This window comes from Sceloporus undulatus, chromosome 1, assembly GCF_019175285.1.
Source record: "Sceloporus undulatus isolate JIND9_A2432 ecotype Alabama chromosome 1, SceUnd_v1.1, whole genome shotgun sequence".
NCBI classification, from domain to species: domain Eukaryota; kingdom Metazoa; phylum Chordata; class Lepidosauria; order Squamata; family Phrynosomatidae; genus Sceloporus; species Sceloporus undulatus.
In genome coordinates this window covers 191,218,519-191,236,122 of record NC_056522.1, presented here as the reverse complement: position 1 = coordinate 191,236,122, position 17,604 = coordinate 191,218,519, and the positions used below count along the sequence as shown (strand labels likewise).

The following is a 17,604-nucleotide window of genomic DNA, read 5'->3' as shown; positions in this document are numbered from 1 at the left end:
AGATGGGGAAGGGAAAGAAGTGGATTTAATGTAGAGTTTGGCGAGGAAAAAAAGGCATTAATATCAGATCAGGAAGGGAATCACCTCTTTCACAAACACACACACAAAAACATACTCCCTGCCTTCAGCTCTTTCTGAAATCACTGCTGAGGCACACGAGATGATGCTTTTTTCAGGATCTTTCTAAGCACTATTACTGTATTGACCTGTGTATAAGTCAACCCAGGATTTTAGGGTTGAATTTTGAGCATAAATTTCTCAATTTATAGTTGAGTATATACAGTAATTTTAATCTTACACCAACACCATTTAGCTTCTGACAGTGAATAGTCACAGATTTTGTTTCTTTTTTTATTGTAGGCTGGGATACTATCAACATAGATTTAACAATCTTGCTAAAATACGGCATTTTATTCTGTAACAGTAGGAGAAGGTGTATAAAACCAATATTACTGCTGACCTCTTGCTCAAGTTCAAAATATATCATTGTGTCAATACAATCTACATGTATTATACTGGCCTTAACATATACATACAGAACAGGTTAAGATCCCAAAGGGATGAAATGCTTTTCCAAATTAAAAGCAGCATTTTAAAAAGGAAGTACTCATGCATTCCACTATAATTTTTATTTGATATCCTCAAGGCTAACCCCAAAAATTCAGTCATGTTGATTCAAAGTGAATGTTTTTGCTGGCTATAGTCATCTTATAAATTTAACAGCAGAAAGGAAGTAATGAAAATATGCTACAATGTTAATTAGTTCCCACATAACATGGCATTTCCAACATGGCAATGCCAAAGAAAATCATTAATCTAGTAGAACAGACAACTGCCCTGTGCTGTGTGCAGAACAGGCCTTCGGGAGATAAACAGAGAGAAGAAATTGCCATCTTTGCTGCCACTCCTGGCCTGCTCTTGTAATGCTTTCGGATTCAAGAATGGAGCTGTGGCAGGCTAATCTGAACAACTGCCTACAAAAACACTCATGTACATACATGCAAACACAGGAAAAAAAATAATTTTGATGTATTCATTTGTTGCATTACTTATTCATTTGGTGCAAAGCAATACAGTGGTACCCCGGGATACGAATGCGCCGCCTTACGAAATTTCCGGGTTACGAAAAAAATCCATTTAAAAAAACTGTTCCGCGTTACGAATGTTTTTTTGGGTTACGAAAAAAATTTTGGTGCTTTTCGGCGCTATTTCGCACGAAATCGCGGCTTTTCCCCATTAGCGCCTATGGCATTTCGGCTTGCGAATGCTTTTCGGGTTACGAAAGCGGCGGCGGAACGAATTAATTTCGTAACCCGGGGTACCACTGTACCTTCATGATAGCAGCACCATAAAACAACAGCATGCACACACACACCTGCAAGCATTCAACGTATTCCATATACATTACTTCGGTGTGAAATAATATGCCACATGTGACACGTGCAAACCTATTTTTAAAAATCCATTGATTGATTTTCTTGGGGAAGAGCTATAGCAAGTAGAGAAATGGAGGGAAGTTTTAAAAAAAGGAAGGCAAGGAAATGGTTAAGCATCTCTTCCCCAGCATTCCTTTATACCAAACTGCTGCACACATACACCCTAAGGCTCAAACTACACATTACATGAGTTCTTTGGTTCCTTCCTCGGTGGTTTTAATTATCCAAAACAGGATAGATAGACAAATAGGGGACGCTGTTTTCTCTTGTTTTCGTTCTGCTCCAGCTAAAAACATATCCTCTTCCAAGCTGTTTTGTCACTTACAAATGGAAAGATAGCCATAACTTTTTTAAAAAAAAGTTGTAGAGGAGTGATTTTGAGCTGAAATTGACCAGAGGCTAAGGTACTAAGCAATGTCTCTCTGTTTTCCCATTTTCCACCTGGAGCTTGTCCTGACTAAGCAAGGAAACACAACACCATATAACATGCCAAGTGAATATATGTGTAACTTTGAACCTATGGGAACTACAATTTAACTAGCCTTTCTGAAATCTAGAAGCCCAAATATTTTTGTTAGAGGCCCTATACAGACAGGTCAAAATAAAGCTGCTTCAGGTCACTTTGGAGGTATGATGTTTCAATGATGCATGTGCCCTAAGAGTCTGGAAGCTGCACCAAAGCTGCACTGCAGTCCTTAGGACTGGATCATGGCTTTGGTGCGGCTTCCGGACTCTTAGGACACATGCATCATTGAAGCAGCATACTTCCAAAGTGACCTGAAGCAGCTTTATTTTGGCCTGTCTGTATCAGGCCATAGTATGTTAATTTGGAAAAGAAACATTGCAAAATTAACATCATATTCACTGATTTAAAATAGCAAACAGAAAGCATCTGAGGAAGTAGACTGAAGTCTACAAAAGCTCATGCTGCCAACTTCTTTCTTTCAGTTAGTCTCAAAGCTGCTACAAGATCTCTCTACAAAGAGAAAATACACATCCTGAAGAAGTGGAGTTTATCACATGGGAGGAATTTCTCTTACTTTTGAATGAAAAGAAAGTGGGGCCAGAACGCATTCACGTGAATTTGCTAGTTCAGCAAATTTATGTGAATTCGAATTGCGTTCAAACTGACTTCCCATTGCCTGAAAATAGTTTGCCATTGCCCGAAAATGTGTGTAATCACCTCTCATGCAATAACGTCAAACCCCATGATTGTGTTCTGACTGACTTACCATTGCCCGAAATTGCATGTGGTAGTCTATCACGCAATAATGTTAAACCCCATGATTGGATTATACTTCTAATTTCCCTTGTCTGATAAACTCCCGTGTAGACTGCAGATATTTTCCCTTCATTCCTTGGCAGTACTTAGATCAACCAGTCCAGCAGATCACAAGATCCTACTTTAGGATCACCATTTTCCTCTTCACTAATGAAGGGAGATGGAAAAAAGGAAACCTATATATTCTCATATTCCATGTCCCCCTCGAATTTTATTTAGGATTCTAGAATATATGCAAATTTGAGGACTTAATCACAGCTGACCCACTGAAATAAATGAGACTTAAACTAGTCCCATTAATTTAAATAAATCTATTCTAGGTGCAGTAAACATTGGATTAACCCAGTTTTAAAAAGGGTCAAAATTAGTAGATGCGAAAAGAAAGTATTTTCTAGATGTGCCTTGAAATGTCATACAAAAGACCTTTGATTAAAATGTCATTTTATTACAGTTTTTGAAGGGGAACAAGGAATTAGAATAAAAATACATTTGTTTAAACAACAGTACCTAAATTTGCTCTTTTTTTTCCTTTCCCCCTCATAATTGCTTTTTCTTTTGTGACATGTCTTTTATCAGGCTTTAAACCTGAGAGCAGAGAATATTTGCACTGCAATAGTATCCTTTCTTAGCTGAAGAACAGGGTAAAAAGTCTTCAAATAAATAAACTATAATACCTGTGTGCGATTGAAAGCAACTCTTGCAAAGACAGCTTGGGATACACTGGCTCGCTTCAGCTCATCCCTTACTTGCTGGTAGATATCTGGAGAGACTTCCACTGATGAATTTGTTGGTTCTGGTTTGACTGATCTAGGAATGGGTGGATGATTCAGAAACTGTTGGTTAATAGCTTGTGGGTGTTGGTGAGCAAGTAGTCGGCTTACTGCAATCTGCTGATTTATCAAGTGAGCCATTGCTATCTGCTGCCTTACAAGCTGTGGACTGAGCTGAGGTGTAAGAAGACCAGGACTCATGATAGGCTGCAAAGTTGGCACTTGGTTTCGGATTGGAGTACTGTGGTGAATTTGACCATGAGGAGACTGTTCATTTGTTTTGCTCAAGGTTGCCAGCTGGTTGATATTTGGTAAGTGCATGGGACGTTGACCAAGAACACAATATTCTGATAGGTTGTCTCTTTCAACTCGTTCCACTGTTATAAATAAATGAATAAATAAATAAGGTAAGTAATAATTTGAGTAGAAGACACAACACGTTTTTTTAATTATACGGAAAAAACCAGACAATGCTTTCCTTTTAGTGTGTCAGTTTACTAATGCCATAACACTCTACATTGAAGCAAAATTAGTAATGTCTACCCCCTGTAAATTTTATGTACAATAAGAGTTCTGTGAAAAAGATGTACAAACCAATGAATTCAATGGCCTCATTTGCCTCTTGCTTCAGCCCCCCCAACTGCCCACTGACAATTGTGGTATTGTTCTTTGGCTGCAACGGCAAACCAAAAGTTTGAACTTCCAAACATTTACACAAACTAAAATAGTTTTAGGTTTAGACTTTACAACAAGGCTATCACATAGCCAGCAACTCCCCAGGATATGTAACATCTGAGGTTGAAACTTCATATTTTAAATCAATGACAAATATAATTCTCTCTGATACTGGTGCAGATTTAATTGCTAAAATATGTACATTTACAAGTCAACCGGGTTGACTACAACATCAAGAAAGGTACACCGGCTGTTGTTTTTCTGTGACAAAAGATAGGAGTCCTTCCAACACTGGAGCAGTGTCAGCCTGTATGTCCATATATCATGGCAAGCAATTGCAACATAAAGTCCATACCTTGAAGCAAAAGTCCATATCTATTAATTACTGTTTGGCAGTAGAAAGATCAGCATTATTTTCACGAAAAGAAAAACTTAAATGAATGCCCACATTTAACTCTAAGTAAGTCAGGATGGAATACTGTAGGTGCTTCAGATAGGCATAGTAGTCATTAGGCTTACTCAGAGCTCTTGTTGTTGCATGCTGGTCATAGGAGAAAGGAGAGAAATGAATCACTGGCAAGAAAGAAAGATGCTGTCATTGTACTCTTGCCACTTCCTCTGCACCACTGTTACCACATATGCCAGCATAATTACACCAGCCAATAGGATCCCACCTCCCAGGTATCTGAATATGACACAACCATTCTTTTTTATAAGTTGGTACAGATGTGGCTAGTATGCTTTTGAAAAGATTTAGTTGGAATTGCTATTTTTAAATGAGTCAAGAATAATTGAGTTCTACACTAATTTTTAGTCTCAACCAGAACGGAGCCCCACTAAATCAATGCCCTTAAATTAATGCTGACTTACCAAGTTCCCATTGCTGCAATGGGCTTATACTAGAGGGGATTTAAAACTTAACTAAGGACTTCAAAAAAATGTTTTTTTAATTAAAACTCACTTAAATAAATAAATAAAATTATTTATCAATTGTTTATCCATCTTCCTTTGTGGGCAATAGAAGTGCAGAATATTTATAACCTCCTGCACTGCAATTTATTCTTGTTCCTTTTATTATTTATTTCATTTCTATACCACTTCCACTAAATGCTTGAAATTGTATTTAAACTATCAGAAAATATTAATGCATATCAATGAACTTTCCCTACAAAATCACAGAAATATTTGAATTTGGATCAGTTCACCAAATCCTCAACAGCAACTCTGAAGTGACAACAATTTCTTCTTCTGTTCAGATATATATGGGTGGTTTGTTGTTTGGTACATATAAAGTCTTTTTTGTGACCACCATAGAGGCACATTCATTTTTTAAAATGAATAATCAAATTAATACTTTGTTGTAGCATATTTTAGAAAAATAATTATCAACATACCGGTAGATCCACAGGTTCTCATATCTTGATCCCTGCTAATATGTAATATCCAAATCAACTCTAGGTACTTTCCAATCCTTCTAGTAAATTATAGCAATGCAGTTTTGTCACAGTATTTGTGAACAGTGAAATATTTCCTTTAGATGGTGTGTGTAGGGTTTTTTTTTAAAAAAAAACTATTAAAATCATAATAAAACAAAACACCTGATATTTTGTTTTCTTTCAACGAACATTATAGGGAACAAAATTTATACAGGTGTAAAGTAAAAAAAGGTTTTTAAAGATTTCTCCAATGTGGGAATTGGCCTTCTTTATTTTTACTAATTAGTGTTTAAGTTTAAAAAAATAAATACGTACCGACATCTTTCAATTAACACCAGCCAATATATTTGAAAGTGTACAAAACCAAAAATACATTTCTGGACAGAAATCATTCCTGCCAAGTTTCCACACAAACCCACTTTTGGGGGTAAGCTATATAACTGTATAAAAATAAAGTTTTAAAATGGAAATATCGTTAGGCCATTAACCTTTTCATTGCTAGCCTGTATAGCAATCACATGTATACTATCTGGCTCATTTTAACTATAATATATTTCCCCTTATTATCAGGGAGCTTTCTGTACCACCACACCAGAAACATACATTTTAAACCTTCCTCAGCGAGGACAGTCTTGGATGGAAAATGTCATTATTCAGTATCTTTTTCCAAGCTGCTGACAGACTATGCCATTTTCCAAAAATGCAGCTCAGATCGTATTCCACACTTTTTTTAAGCCAGCAGATTTTGGACAGTCCAGCCATCACTGTTAGCAAGGTTTAGTGGAATCATATTAGAAAGGGGGGAGGGAGATTACATTTCCTTTACATCCTCATCAATTTATTATTTTACTACAGAAGGTACTTATACATGGATCAATCACATAAACAGATGAATAGGTAACAGCTTGTATTAGTATATTCATTCAGAAAAATACTAATACAGACAAAGGCAATGTTTTTTAAGGTTCTGCCTAGGTGCTTGGAACACCTATTGCCACCAGAGGAAAAAAATATTTATAAGGTCACCAGCAGCCTCAAGGAAATATTTATTCAGTAGTCTACTCCAGTGAGCATGTTGTTATGTTGTCTCAACTTCAGAGACCCTCTAGAGCTTGGGAGGTGCTTTTCATGTGGTAATTTATTTAAAAACTGTGATTATCTTAACTACTTGCTTCTTTTAATCACAGCCCACTTACCCTAACTAGAAGCAAGGGGGTAATTTCAGAAATCTCATTTCTAGTCAACATTTAACTTTATGTTTACCCCAAGCATCCCTCAATGCTATTTAGTGTCTGGTATCAGGCTACAGAAACCGTATTTGCACATCTGTAGTTCATGAGGCAAAAAGGGCAGTTCTTCCATAACATTTTGCAGCAATGAGATGACTTCTGAAATGATCTCCTGTAACTACATATAAAATGGAGGAAAGTGCAGATCGGTCATCGACTACTATGCTTGCTAATCCCAAAAAACTTTCTAGTCAAAGCTCTTTTGTAGATTGGGTAGAACATTTAAAGCAAGTTCCCTTGATGGTTTATTGAAAAACGTTTAGCATGATTTCACAAGAAGCCAGTCCAGAGGTCTTCCTGTGGCTGCAAAATGATATGTATTGTTTATTACAGTTGGCGAGAAAAACTGTTGATCACCCGAATATGAAGAATTAAAATAATTTATACAGCCTAAAACCGCAGACTTTCCCTTGAATTATTTTTAAAGAAAACCTGAAAGCACTACATGTCATTATACTACCAAGCTAAACTATTGGACAGTGAAGAAAAGCACATTCTTGTGCACTACAAAAGTAACAGACAGATGAAGGCTCCCATTCTGCGAGTCATTCTTCAAGTTAATTAGCTATGCTATTTCGATACAGCAAAAAATGATGCTAAAGCATTCTGGAAAATTCCCCTCTCTATTTCAGAGAAAAATTTTTCAGAATCATGCAATCTATTTAAACAGTTACAAATGCCTATTGAAAAGTCAAAGAAAACCAAACAGCCCTAAAACCAGTAAGTGCTGGGGGGCTCAAGATAGAAGGTGGGAGGGCAATATTGTTTCTTTTAGCAGTTGTATTTTAGACTGCTACAAAATGAGATTTTTTAGTTGTTCACTAACCCATCCATTAAACTGTTCAATTTTTAACATTTAAGGCGCTGTACAGACAGGCCAAAATAAAGCTGCTTCAGGTCACTTTTGAGGTATGCTGTTTAAATGATGCATGTGTCCTAAGAGCCTGGAAGCACACCAAAGCCACACTCCTCTCCTATGTTCTCACCAGATGTTGCTGTGTGCCTTCAAGTCATTTCCAGCTTATGGCAACTCTACAGCGAAACTATCAGGGGAATTTCTTGGCAAGTTTCTTCAGAGGGGGGGGGGGGTTCCATAGCCATCCTCTGAGGCTGAGAGAATGTGACTTGCCCAAGCTCACCTAATGGGTTTCATGGCCAAGCCAGGATTTGAACCCTGGCCTCAAGAGTCATAATCCAACAGTCAAACCACCCCAACATGCTGGCTCCAATCCATCACATAAACTGAAGCTGAAACATATGGGGCTTTATTGGTCATACCAGCACTTTGATTTGTGTCTGGAAACAGACTAGTAGCCAGTGTAACAGAACAAAGGAATTGTACACTTCCTATAATTGGCAACCATGTTAGTAGAGCAGTAGTATCAATAGTAGTGGCAGTACGCACTGCCCAAAATTGCTATGTACAGCAAATAAGACAAAAATCGTTTTTTCTAGCAAGCTTGCAATACAAAAACTAAGATAAGGCACTATTAGGAGAAAATTACAAGGGAAGGAGGTTACTGCTGCAGCCAGTCTTGCAAGGGAATTCTCACATATTGATTTTAATTTGCAACTGCACCCAAACATCTGTTAGAATATGCACAGACTGCTAATCAACTTCCAAAAAGCAAATGCAACTCACATAGAGACAAAGACTGTTGTGTCCTAAGTGAAAACTTTAAAATACTTCAAGCCTAAATAATTCTGCTGCATTTGGAATGAATTCCACAAACTATACACTGAACATGTTTATTTCAAGATCTCCTTGCAAATAGCTTTTACATCTGTTGCTAATGATATCAAATTATTGATTGTTCAGTTTCTTATATTTGTTTAAATGTTAAGTATATGTTCTGCAACCTAATGCTTTCCTTGTTCCAGAAAGTTTTTAAAATTTTTGCTGTGCATTAGTCATATTTACTTTGATCTTTCACTATGTATAATTATTTTACTGTTTGTTTATTTCGATAGAGTGGGAGGAGAAAAGGCTGACCAAAGAGATCTATATGTGGCAACTTGTAACAGAATCACATAGCTTATGTTTAGGAAATCATGGTTTTGATTAAGAAGGAACCAGTTAGTTCCCACTGCTTTATTAAAAGAGACATTAGCGAATAAATAAGAAACACATTTCACACAGCAGATTATGTTAAACTGGAATGTGCAAAAAATAATTTTGAAACCCTCTACTTTCTGTATGCAAGAAAAAATCAGAACTGCTCTTTTGCTTTTATATCCAAGTTTTAGATACAAGCATTAGTCCTTATGACATCAATGGCAGTGTCAAATGAAATGACTCTGAATGCTTGATAGTCAGGCTGACCAGATTCAAAATCTTCAAATCCCTTTTTTAAAAAAACTTAAGGAATGCATTGAGATTGAAGTTTACAAACAATCACTGATCTCACATATGAAATAAATTTTCATTTATAAACATTAAGTTATGAAGTGGAACTGGAAATCATAAGAAAATTGAGAAGATGTGAAATTAAAAATACCAGTGTATCCCTTTGAGATGATTTTGTAAGAAGATAATGAAGTTGTATATCTGTTTATTTTTTCATGCACAGCTATATACCTGTATGTTTTTTATTGTTTTCCCTTCTACTTGTTGAACAGATAAATCAGCACCACTTGAACCATTTTAGAGCAGCTTGTGTTTATTTCACATATACCTTAACCTTTCCTTTCTCCTTAAGTATGCATGAGCATGCACACATACACACATAGCCTTCCCAGCAGCTATAAACAGGTAATACTGTATCTCTTTTACTGTATATACACTGTTATCCAGAAAATTCTCTGGGTTTAGATCCTTGACCTCTCAGTTGAAATCAAGGTCTCATTCTGCTTTTACTGCATTCAATAATTTAACTGTACTCATACTAACTTTTAATTAAACAGGAAAAAAAAGAAATCATTAAAAACAAAATGCTAAGGGGGAAAGGAATTGGAATTCAATAATATGAAAAAAAAATACTTGGGGTAGTAATGTCAGCTCAGAACAGCATGGGAAGGCCTTTCTAGCATGTTTGAAGGCACTCTTACACCATGGCCCAATGGAAAAGGAAAACCATTTCTTTTTCTCTTGCAACAAGTAAGAGTGATCATGAGATGTCCTTGAATCTCTGTGGTTCCTTTGATTCTTTTTTAAGCTAAGTGCATATAATTAAACAGCACTTTAAAATATTATTTTCTTTACCTTGAGACACAACATTTATAAAATGGTTCAAACTCATATCATGACTGTTTAAACCAAAGAAAACCTTTGCATCTGGAAAAATATTGTTGATATTGCACGCATAAATCACCTTTTGCAAAGCATCACTCGATCATTTTAGAACAATTACTTTCCAGTATTCAAGATCTGTTCATAGGCTTGGCATTGAATAATAATTAAAATCAGTTTACCTTTAATCTTCTTGTACTTTTTATACCATCTCCCAAATTCCTGGCACTTGGTTGTTGACACGTTAGCATAGTATGTGCTATTTACAATGGATGATATCATACTCTGGAAGCAGAGAAAGAGACAGAAAGAGTATGTAACTATGCAATAAAACATACTACAACTGTTATTTTTAAAATTAAAAACATCTCACACACTACTGGGAAATCTCAAAACTGGGGTCAAACAGATGGTCAAAATGAAGCAGCTTCCGTCCGCTTTAGAAATGTGTTTAGACAAAGCACACCTCCAAAGAGGCCAGAACTCATGCTCCAGTCCTTAAGACTGGAGCAAAAAGGAGCTGAGATAAACCAAATCCTGGTGGTGTTTGGTCACTCCTGTGTGCACAGCCCACCTTGGGAGTGGGCCATGCAGTCAGTGGGGATCCGATCCACTTCCAACCGAAGCGGACTCAGGACGCTCTTTTATGCCAGTGTGCTCCGGCCCTTCATCTTACTTTATCTTTCATTTCGTATCACAAGGACCCAGGACAGACGACTCCAAAAGGGCTGGCTGGCGGGGGCCTGTTTCGCTCCAGAGGGACGTTGCAGCAGCCAAACTGCCTGGTGTCCCTCTGCCCCACAAAGAACCTGGAAAAACTGGGTTTTGGATCGCCAGGCCAATGGCGCACTCATGACATAAGCGACACACAGGAACATCTATATGCTGTGCATCGCTTACGTCAAGATGGTGGACTCCTTGTGGACGGGACACCGTCATTAGGCTGCCGCCATGCCATGCTAAGGTTAGGGACCGTGTGATTGGTATGCTGTCCCTAACCCTAGAATCGGCAGCGGCATGCCGCTTCAGGACCATATGTCCCAGGCCTAGATGTCATTACTTTCATTACGTCTTGTGTGGAAAAGACTTATGTCTCCAGCTTATAACCACTTGTCACTTTACTTTATACTGGATATTATGAAAAGAATCCTCTTACTAAGAGTATAACTAGAAGCAGTTTCAAATTGGGAAATACAAAGGTTGAGAAGAATTGTGACTAGGAACCAGATCCTAAAGGTAAGATTAGATGCTCCAGTATGCATAATCCAAATAATGTTTTTCAGATGTGTCTGTTCTGCTTCTAACTGCAAGAAAGACCACACAGCCAAGAATGTGGGATCATTTGTGCTACTTGCTGTGGAACAATAGTGAGGCAAATAAGTTAAATTAATATAATTTATAGAAATGTGCTGTTAGTCCACACAGGGAGAGAAATCACAATACTATTCTGAGTTGTGAAGGAAGATAATATTGACACTGATGCTATTTAAAGTGCACCAGCCTAAACTAACATATACAGTAGATATGACAACCAGTGTAGGAATACTTTAAAATATGTCTGGAAACAGACATCAGATGCCAGAACCTATTTATCACCTAGCACAAATACACTTGCTCAAGTCAGACTGTATAATGTATAATAGCTTCATGAAAAGCACTGTTGTCTTACTGCTACTTTGTTTTTATCTATTTTTAAAATTAATTTTCATTCTTCCAGAGTTTAAGCTTTTTTAATAATAAAAATATCAGCTCACCTAAAACACACAGCATACATTAAAATTTTATTCAAATGCTATGGTACATTCTCTAAAATAAGAAGGTGGGAGCTATTTAGAGAACCTAAGAACTAAGAAAGTTTTGGCCTTAAAACATAAGGGATGTTGGAAGAAGAATTAGATGAACAATTCAATTATTGTTCTATTATCTTTTCAACAAAATATATTTTATAATACAACACATAAAAATATTTTAATGTTTATGAAGGCTTGACTGTAATGAGTTAAATTATAACTCTAATTGTCCTAGAGTAACACTGAAATATTATTTTGTTTCTCTTATGATCCAAGTCTTATAAAGTAAAATGAGGTACCTCATTTCCTTTACAGTCTTCCTAATTGCAGAAGCTAAATTACAGGGAATAACAGAGTACAGAAGTTAAGAGCCAAGTGGTTCAACAGATTATCACCTGATGTGATGTAAGAGTTCTGAATGGAAACTCTCAAAAATAGCTGGGATAGAATCCACAATCCTAGGACTCTGTCTTTGCTATTAGGACATGTTGCCACTTTGGGGAGAGATTATTCTTATTAGGAAAACAACAAAGGAGAAAGATATAGCCTCCTTTCCCTTGCACTGAGAACTCAATAAATCTGTGTTTTTGTAGAAAAAAATGAAATGATTTCCTGTTACAAAACACCCACATCAGCTCTAATATGCAATGTGGGAGTTCCACCAATTCTCAAGAAGGTAATTTTAACCTCCCCACTGCAATGCCTTTCTTGAGCTCCTATTTGAAAGCTTTCACTGCATGCATATATATATATATATATATATATATATATATATATATATATATATAATTTGAACTTTCTAACAACACTCAAAAAAGCAGTACTGGGTTTATCTTGCCAGATGTCCATGATGATGCAACACCATATAATGATAAAAAAACTAGCAAGTCTAAACAGTTAGTAACAACAGCTCCACTTGGTATACCACAAGTTGTAGGTGTGTTCATTCTCAAAACAGAAATGTTTTGCTTAGAATAAAGAAAATAGCTAATGACATATAAGCATATTGACCCTATGCTCAGTGAGATATATAGTTATCCATTTATTTTGGAGAACATTTCAACATTGCATTCAGTCTTTTTGAGGGCCAAAAGATGGGATGATTTTTTAGAAATAAAATAAAGTGCAGATTTTGACATCTAAAGTCCTAAACAATGTGTGAACAGAATATCTGAAGGACTATTTCCACTCTTATTAGTTATAGTAAAAGTGTACAAAAGCAAAATATTTCAAACAAACATTCCATAAGAGAACATGGGGCATCATCTGAAAGCATATCAAAATGGGGATTTCAAATAAGTCTCTATAGTGAGCTTTTACAACTAAGTAAAATATTCTACACTACTAAGTATTCAGATACTCCTTAATCTCCCCCCCACCAGAAATGCACTAACCTTGTAAAAGATAGATGGTGACTGATCAGGGCCCAAAATAGGCAGTTTAGAAATAACTGGGGGGCTCGACAGACCACCCCAAAAAGGCGGGCTGGAGCTGCCTGTTTTTGCTCCCCAGGGAGCCCGCAGCAGCCAAACCATGCAGGCTCCCCCCTCACCAAAAATAACTCACTAAAAGAACCTGCTAAATGACACAAGCGCAGTGCTCCAACGTACGGATGCATTATATTCCCCCATAGGAATGGGAGGCTGCCATGATGGTGACATCCATATGGACTAGGTTTGTGAGTATGCGGTTGGTGCATGCTTCCGAACTCTAGAATCGGCACCGGCACGCCGGGTCCCACCCATCTATCTCAGGCCTGAGTACCAGTTTATTTTACTGCAGCTCTATGTATACAAAGCTGAAGACAGGTTCATACTTTCACTGTTGCAGGATTATGTGAGAACACTGTTGTTGCTGTTGTTCTCTTAATGTCATTTCTGATTTATGATGATCCTAAGGCAAACCTATCATGAGCTTTTCTTGGCACGTTTCTTCAGAGGGTGTTTGCCACTGCCATCCTCTGAGGCTGAGAGAGTATGACTTGTCCAAGGTCACCCAGTGCGTTTCCCAATTTAATCTTATGTCTTCACTCTCCAGTTCTTCTTTGCTTTTCATGGTTAAATTCTCCCCTTCTTTTTTCAGCAAGTTGTTATAGCTCAACCAATCTTTCCCTTCCGATTTCCCACTCTTCAAAAAAGCCTCTTGAGGTGACACCCAACCTGGAATATGTCTATATACCTTATTTTTATATTTTATCCATATTCTCAGCAAAGACTTTCTTATGATATGTTCCTTGAAATCCCTGTTTTGATCTAATTTGCTATACCATAGGTATGTGTGCCACCCAAATCTTATGTTATATCCCTCCAGATTTAATAGGTTTGGTTTTTTTTTGTTTTCCAAGGCGTGTTACAGACCACCCAGAAGGGGCAGTCTCATGCCGCTGTTGGTTGCTGCGTCCGGGAACCGCAGCAGCCAAACGGCTCAGTTCCCGGACACTGCAAAGAAGGAGCACGAAAATTGCGCTCCTTCCTGTGCCCTGGAAGAGATGCCGCAAGTGCCGAAGCGCGCACTCGCGGCGTCATTTCTGGGGCGTGATGTGCGGACGCAGTGCGTCTGCTATGTCAAGATGGCAGCGGCCGTGTGGAACAGCCGCCGCCATTTCGTATGGACTCAGTCCGTGCTAGGGTTAGGGGCGTCTGGAAGAGACGCCCCTTTCTAACCCTAGCACGGACTGAGTCCGTCCTAGGGTGCCCGTCTGTAACAGGCCATAGTTGATCCAATCTTTTATCCATTCCAAACAGTTTGCATAACAATAAATCCTAAAATCCAGTAATGCTAGGCCACCCCTCTCTTTGATGTCAGTTAGAGTCTTCCACTTGATCATTGGTTTTCTGCCTGCCCAGATGAATTTTAATATATCTTTTTTCCACAAATTAAAAATGGCATCTTTGTATATAATAGGCAAGTTTTGGAAGTAGTACATGATCTTTGGTAGAATATTCATCTTTATAATAGCTATCCTCCCCATTAATGAAATTTGTAGATTAGACCATTTTATTAATTTTGTCTTAATATCATTCCAAATTTTGTCCCTGCAACGAAGGAGATATTGAAACCCTTGAACATATATTCTTATACTGTCAATTCTATAAAGACACCCGACTTCAACTGATTACCCCTCTTCTGGAAAAATTCTCAAGATGTACAGATACCTCACTTGTTTGTAACCTTTTGAACTGTCAGATACCTAGCACTGTATACAAAGTAGCAAAATTCTGTTACATTGTATGTAAAACACGCCCTCTAATGAAGAGATGAAATTGAAATATCAACTGAGATCGATATTGATAGAGAACTGGGAAGATACCAGAGTCAGATGCGGACTGTGTTACATGATTCATGTTTTGTCCTCTGTGATTGTATTTTATGTATAATAATTACATTTTATCCTTTTATCTCTTTTGTTATTTATAGTTGTAGTACAATCTAAACGTTTTTACAATTAGAGCTTAATAATGGTTTTTGTGACTTGATTGTTATTGTATTTGCTGGTCAATGACCGAATAAACTTTTACATACATACATTCCAAATTTTCCTATAGTTATTGTCAAAAAGCTCTACATTCTTTTCTGTTAAAAATATCCCAAGGTATTTCACTGTCTTTTGTATTTGTATTTCTGTCTTTTCTTGAAGCTGTTTTTTCTCTTTCTCTGTCATGTTAAGTATTAGTATCGAGGATTTTGTTTTGTTAATTTTTAAGCCGGCCCATCTTCCATATTCTTCTATGATTTCCAATGTCTTAGGGATGTTGAGACGTTCCCTCTCAACATTAGAAAGAACTGCCTGGCAGTAAGAGGTGTTTGACAGTAGAACATGCTTTCTAGGAATGTGGTGGACTCTCCTTTGGAGGTCTTTAAACAGAGGCTGGATGGCCATTTGTCCCAGGGGGTGCATTGATTTTGAGTTTCTGCATGGCAGGGGGTTGGACTGGATGGTCCTTGGAGTCTCTTCCAACTCTGTGATTCTATGATTCTATTATTCTGTGGTTCTAATCTGTTGTTCACATGAGTAGGAAAGAGAAATCCTTTGCTTTCAGCTTAGAAGAAAATGTAGCTCTCCATTATGTGATTATAGCTTGCTTAACAAACTGAGATCACATTGAAGTAAATCTAATTCCCTGAGTTTGTATTTAATGTGCAACTACAGTTCTAAAGGAGAAGTAGAAGTTCTCGTCTCTTGCTCACAAAGCAGAAGTGGAGCTAAGGACTGCATATTCACTACAGAAATAATGTAGTTTCACACCACTTTAACTGTCATGGCTCAATGCTAAGGAATTCTGGGAATTGTGGTTTGTTGTGGTACCAGAGCGCTCTGACAAAGAAGGCTAAGTATCTGACAAAACTAAAAATCCCAGAAATCCATAGGATTGAGCCATGGCAGTTAAAGTGGTGTCAAACTGCATTATTTCCACAATTCACATACAGCCAAGGAGAACTGTGTGAGCTGGAGGTAATTCACAGTATCACAGTACCCAAATCATGGTTACATGGATACCTGGGTAAAAGCTCAGGCAGTGTCATCTCACTCACACTTCTGTTTTTTTTTATCATTTCCCTCAAGAAAATGAAGGCTCAGCTTCCTGCATTATCAATATGAAAAAAAATTCACACCTGAAGCAAAAATGTAAAGAAATACCAAAAAGAAAACAACAGATAATAGAACATCATATTCCACTTGAACTGGAAGCCATTATTGTGACATATAAAAGTGACCAAAACAAAATTTTCCATTGGCTCTTGATAATAAATTTGTGTATGCTATACAAGAAATACATATGCGTGTCTGATCTGATTATCAAAATAGGAATGAAGGTGGAGGGAGCTAATCATCCCCATCCCTCCTTTTTCTATTGTCTCCCAGCCCAACCTAAGTAGTGTCTGATACTGAAGGTGTTTGATATAGCAGGGGGGAAGGCCTGCAAGGCCCCATGTCAAATCAATCCAACCCCCAACCCCTGACAATTGCCCAGTCCTGAAGTTAAACAGTATGTGTACAAATACAGATATAACTAACTATTTAGTATTTAAAATATTCAGGGATAGCTGTCTTGGCCATTTAACAAGCAAAAATCCATCAGTGATACCTTTATTGGCCAACCAAAATGCACAATATACTTGTTGCAAGCTTTCAAAGCTCCATGGGCTTCTTCATCAGGCAAAATGTTACAAACTAAACAGAAGGGGGAAAAACACAATTGGAGATGTTGGTCAGATGCCTGCATGTTGTTTCAGTCCTTAGTATATTTTGCAGGCAGGCTCTTCCTCCTTCTGGCCATACAGCAATAGGAAGATTTTCTACTTTCAGGAAATTTAAAGTCTATTTGCATCTCAACAGGAACACCTCTGTTGTTCTCTGCCTACAAAGAGGCCTGTGGCCTCACTGGAATGGAGACATATTGGATTGCAAAAGGATCCCTGTTGAGACGCAAATGGATTTTAAATTTCCTGGACTTTGAAAATCTCCCTATTGCTGCATGGCCAGAAGGAGGAGAAGCCTGCCTGCAAAAGATATCCTTCCCATCATAACATCTTTACTAAGGCCTGTTACAGACAGCCAAAATAAAGCTGCTTCGAGTCACAGTGGAGGTATGGTGTTTCAATGATGCATGCGTCCTAAGAGTCCAGAAGCCACACCAAAACCGTGCTACAGTCCTTAGGGCTGGAGTGTGGCTTTGGTGCGACTTCTGGACTTTT

The 17,604-nt window shown here is 37.6% G+C and overlaps 1 protein-coding gene across 2 annotated transcripts in view; it reads right to left on the bottom strand.

The window, feature by feature from the left end:
• The window catches only part of SATB2 (SATB homeobox 2), a 190,404-nt gene that overhangs the window by 80,484 nt on the left and 92,316 nt on the right, over nucleotides 1-17,604 (bottom strand). For both annotated transcript variants that reach the window (XM_042480085.1, XM_042480093.1), the window contains exons 5-6: nucleotides 10,300-10,402; nucleotides 3,393-3,865 (exon numbers count right to left, since the gene is read on the bottom strand). In XM_042480085.1, the coding sequence (XP_042336019.1) occupies nucleotides 3,393-3,865; nucleotides 10,300-10,402 (576 nt within the window). The remainder of the gene's footprint in view (nucleotides 1-3,392; nucleotides 3,866-10,299; nucleotides 10,403-17,604) is intronic.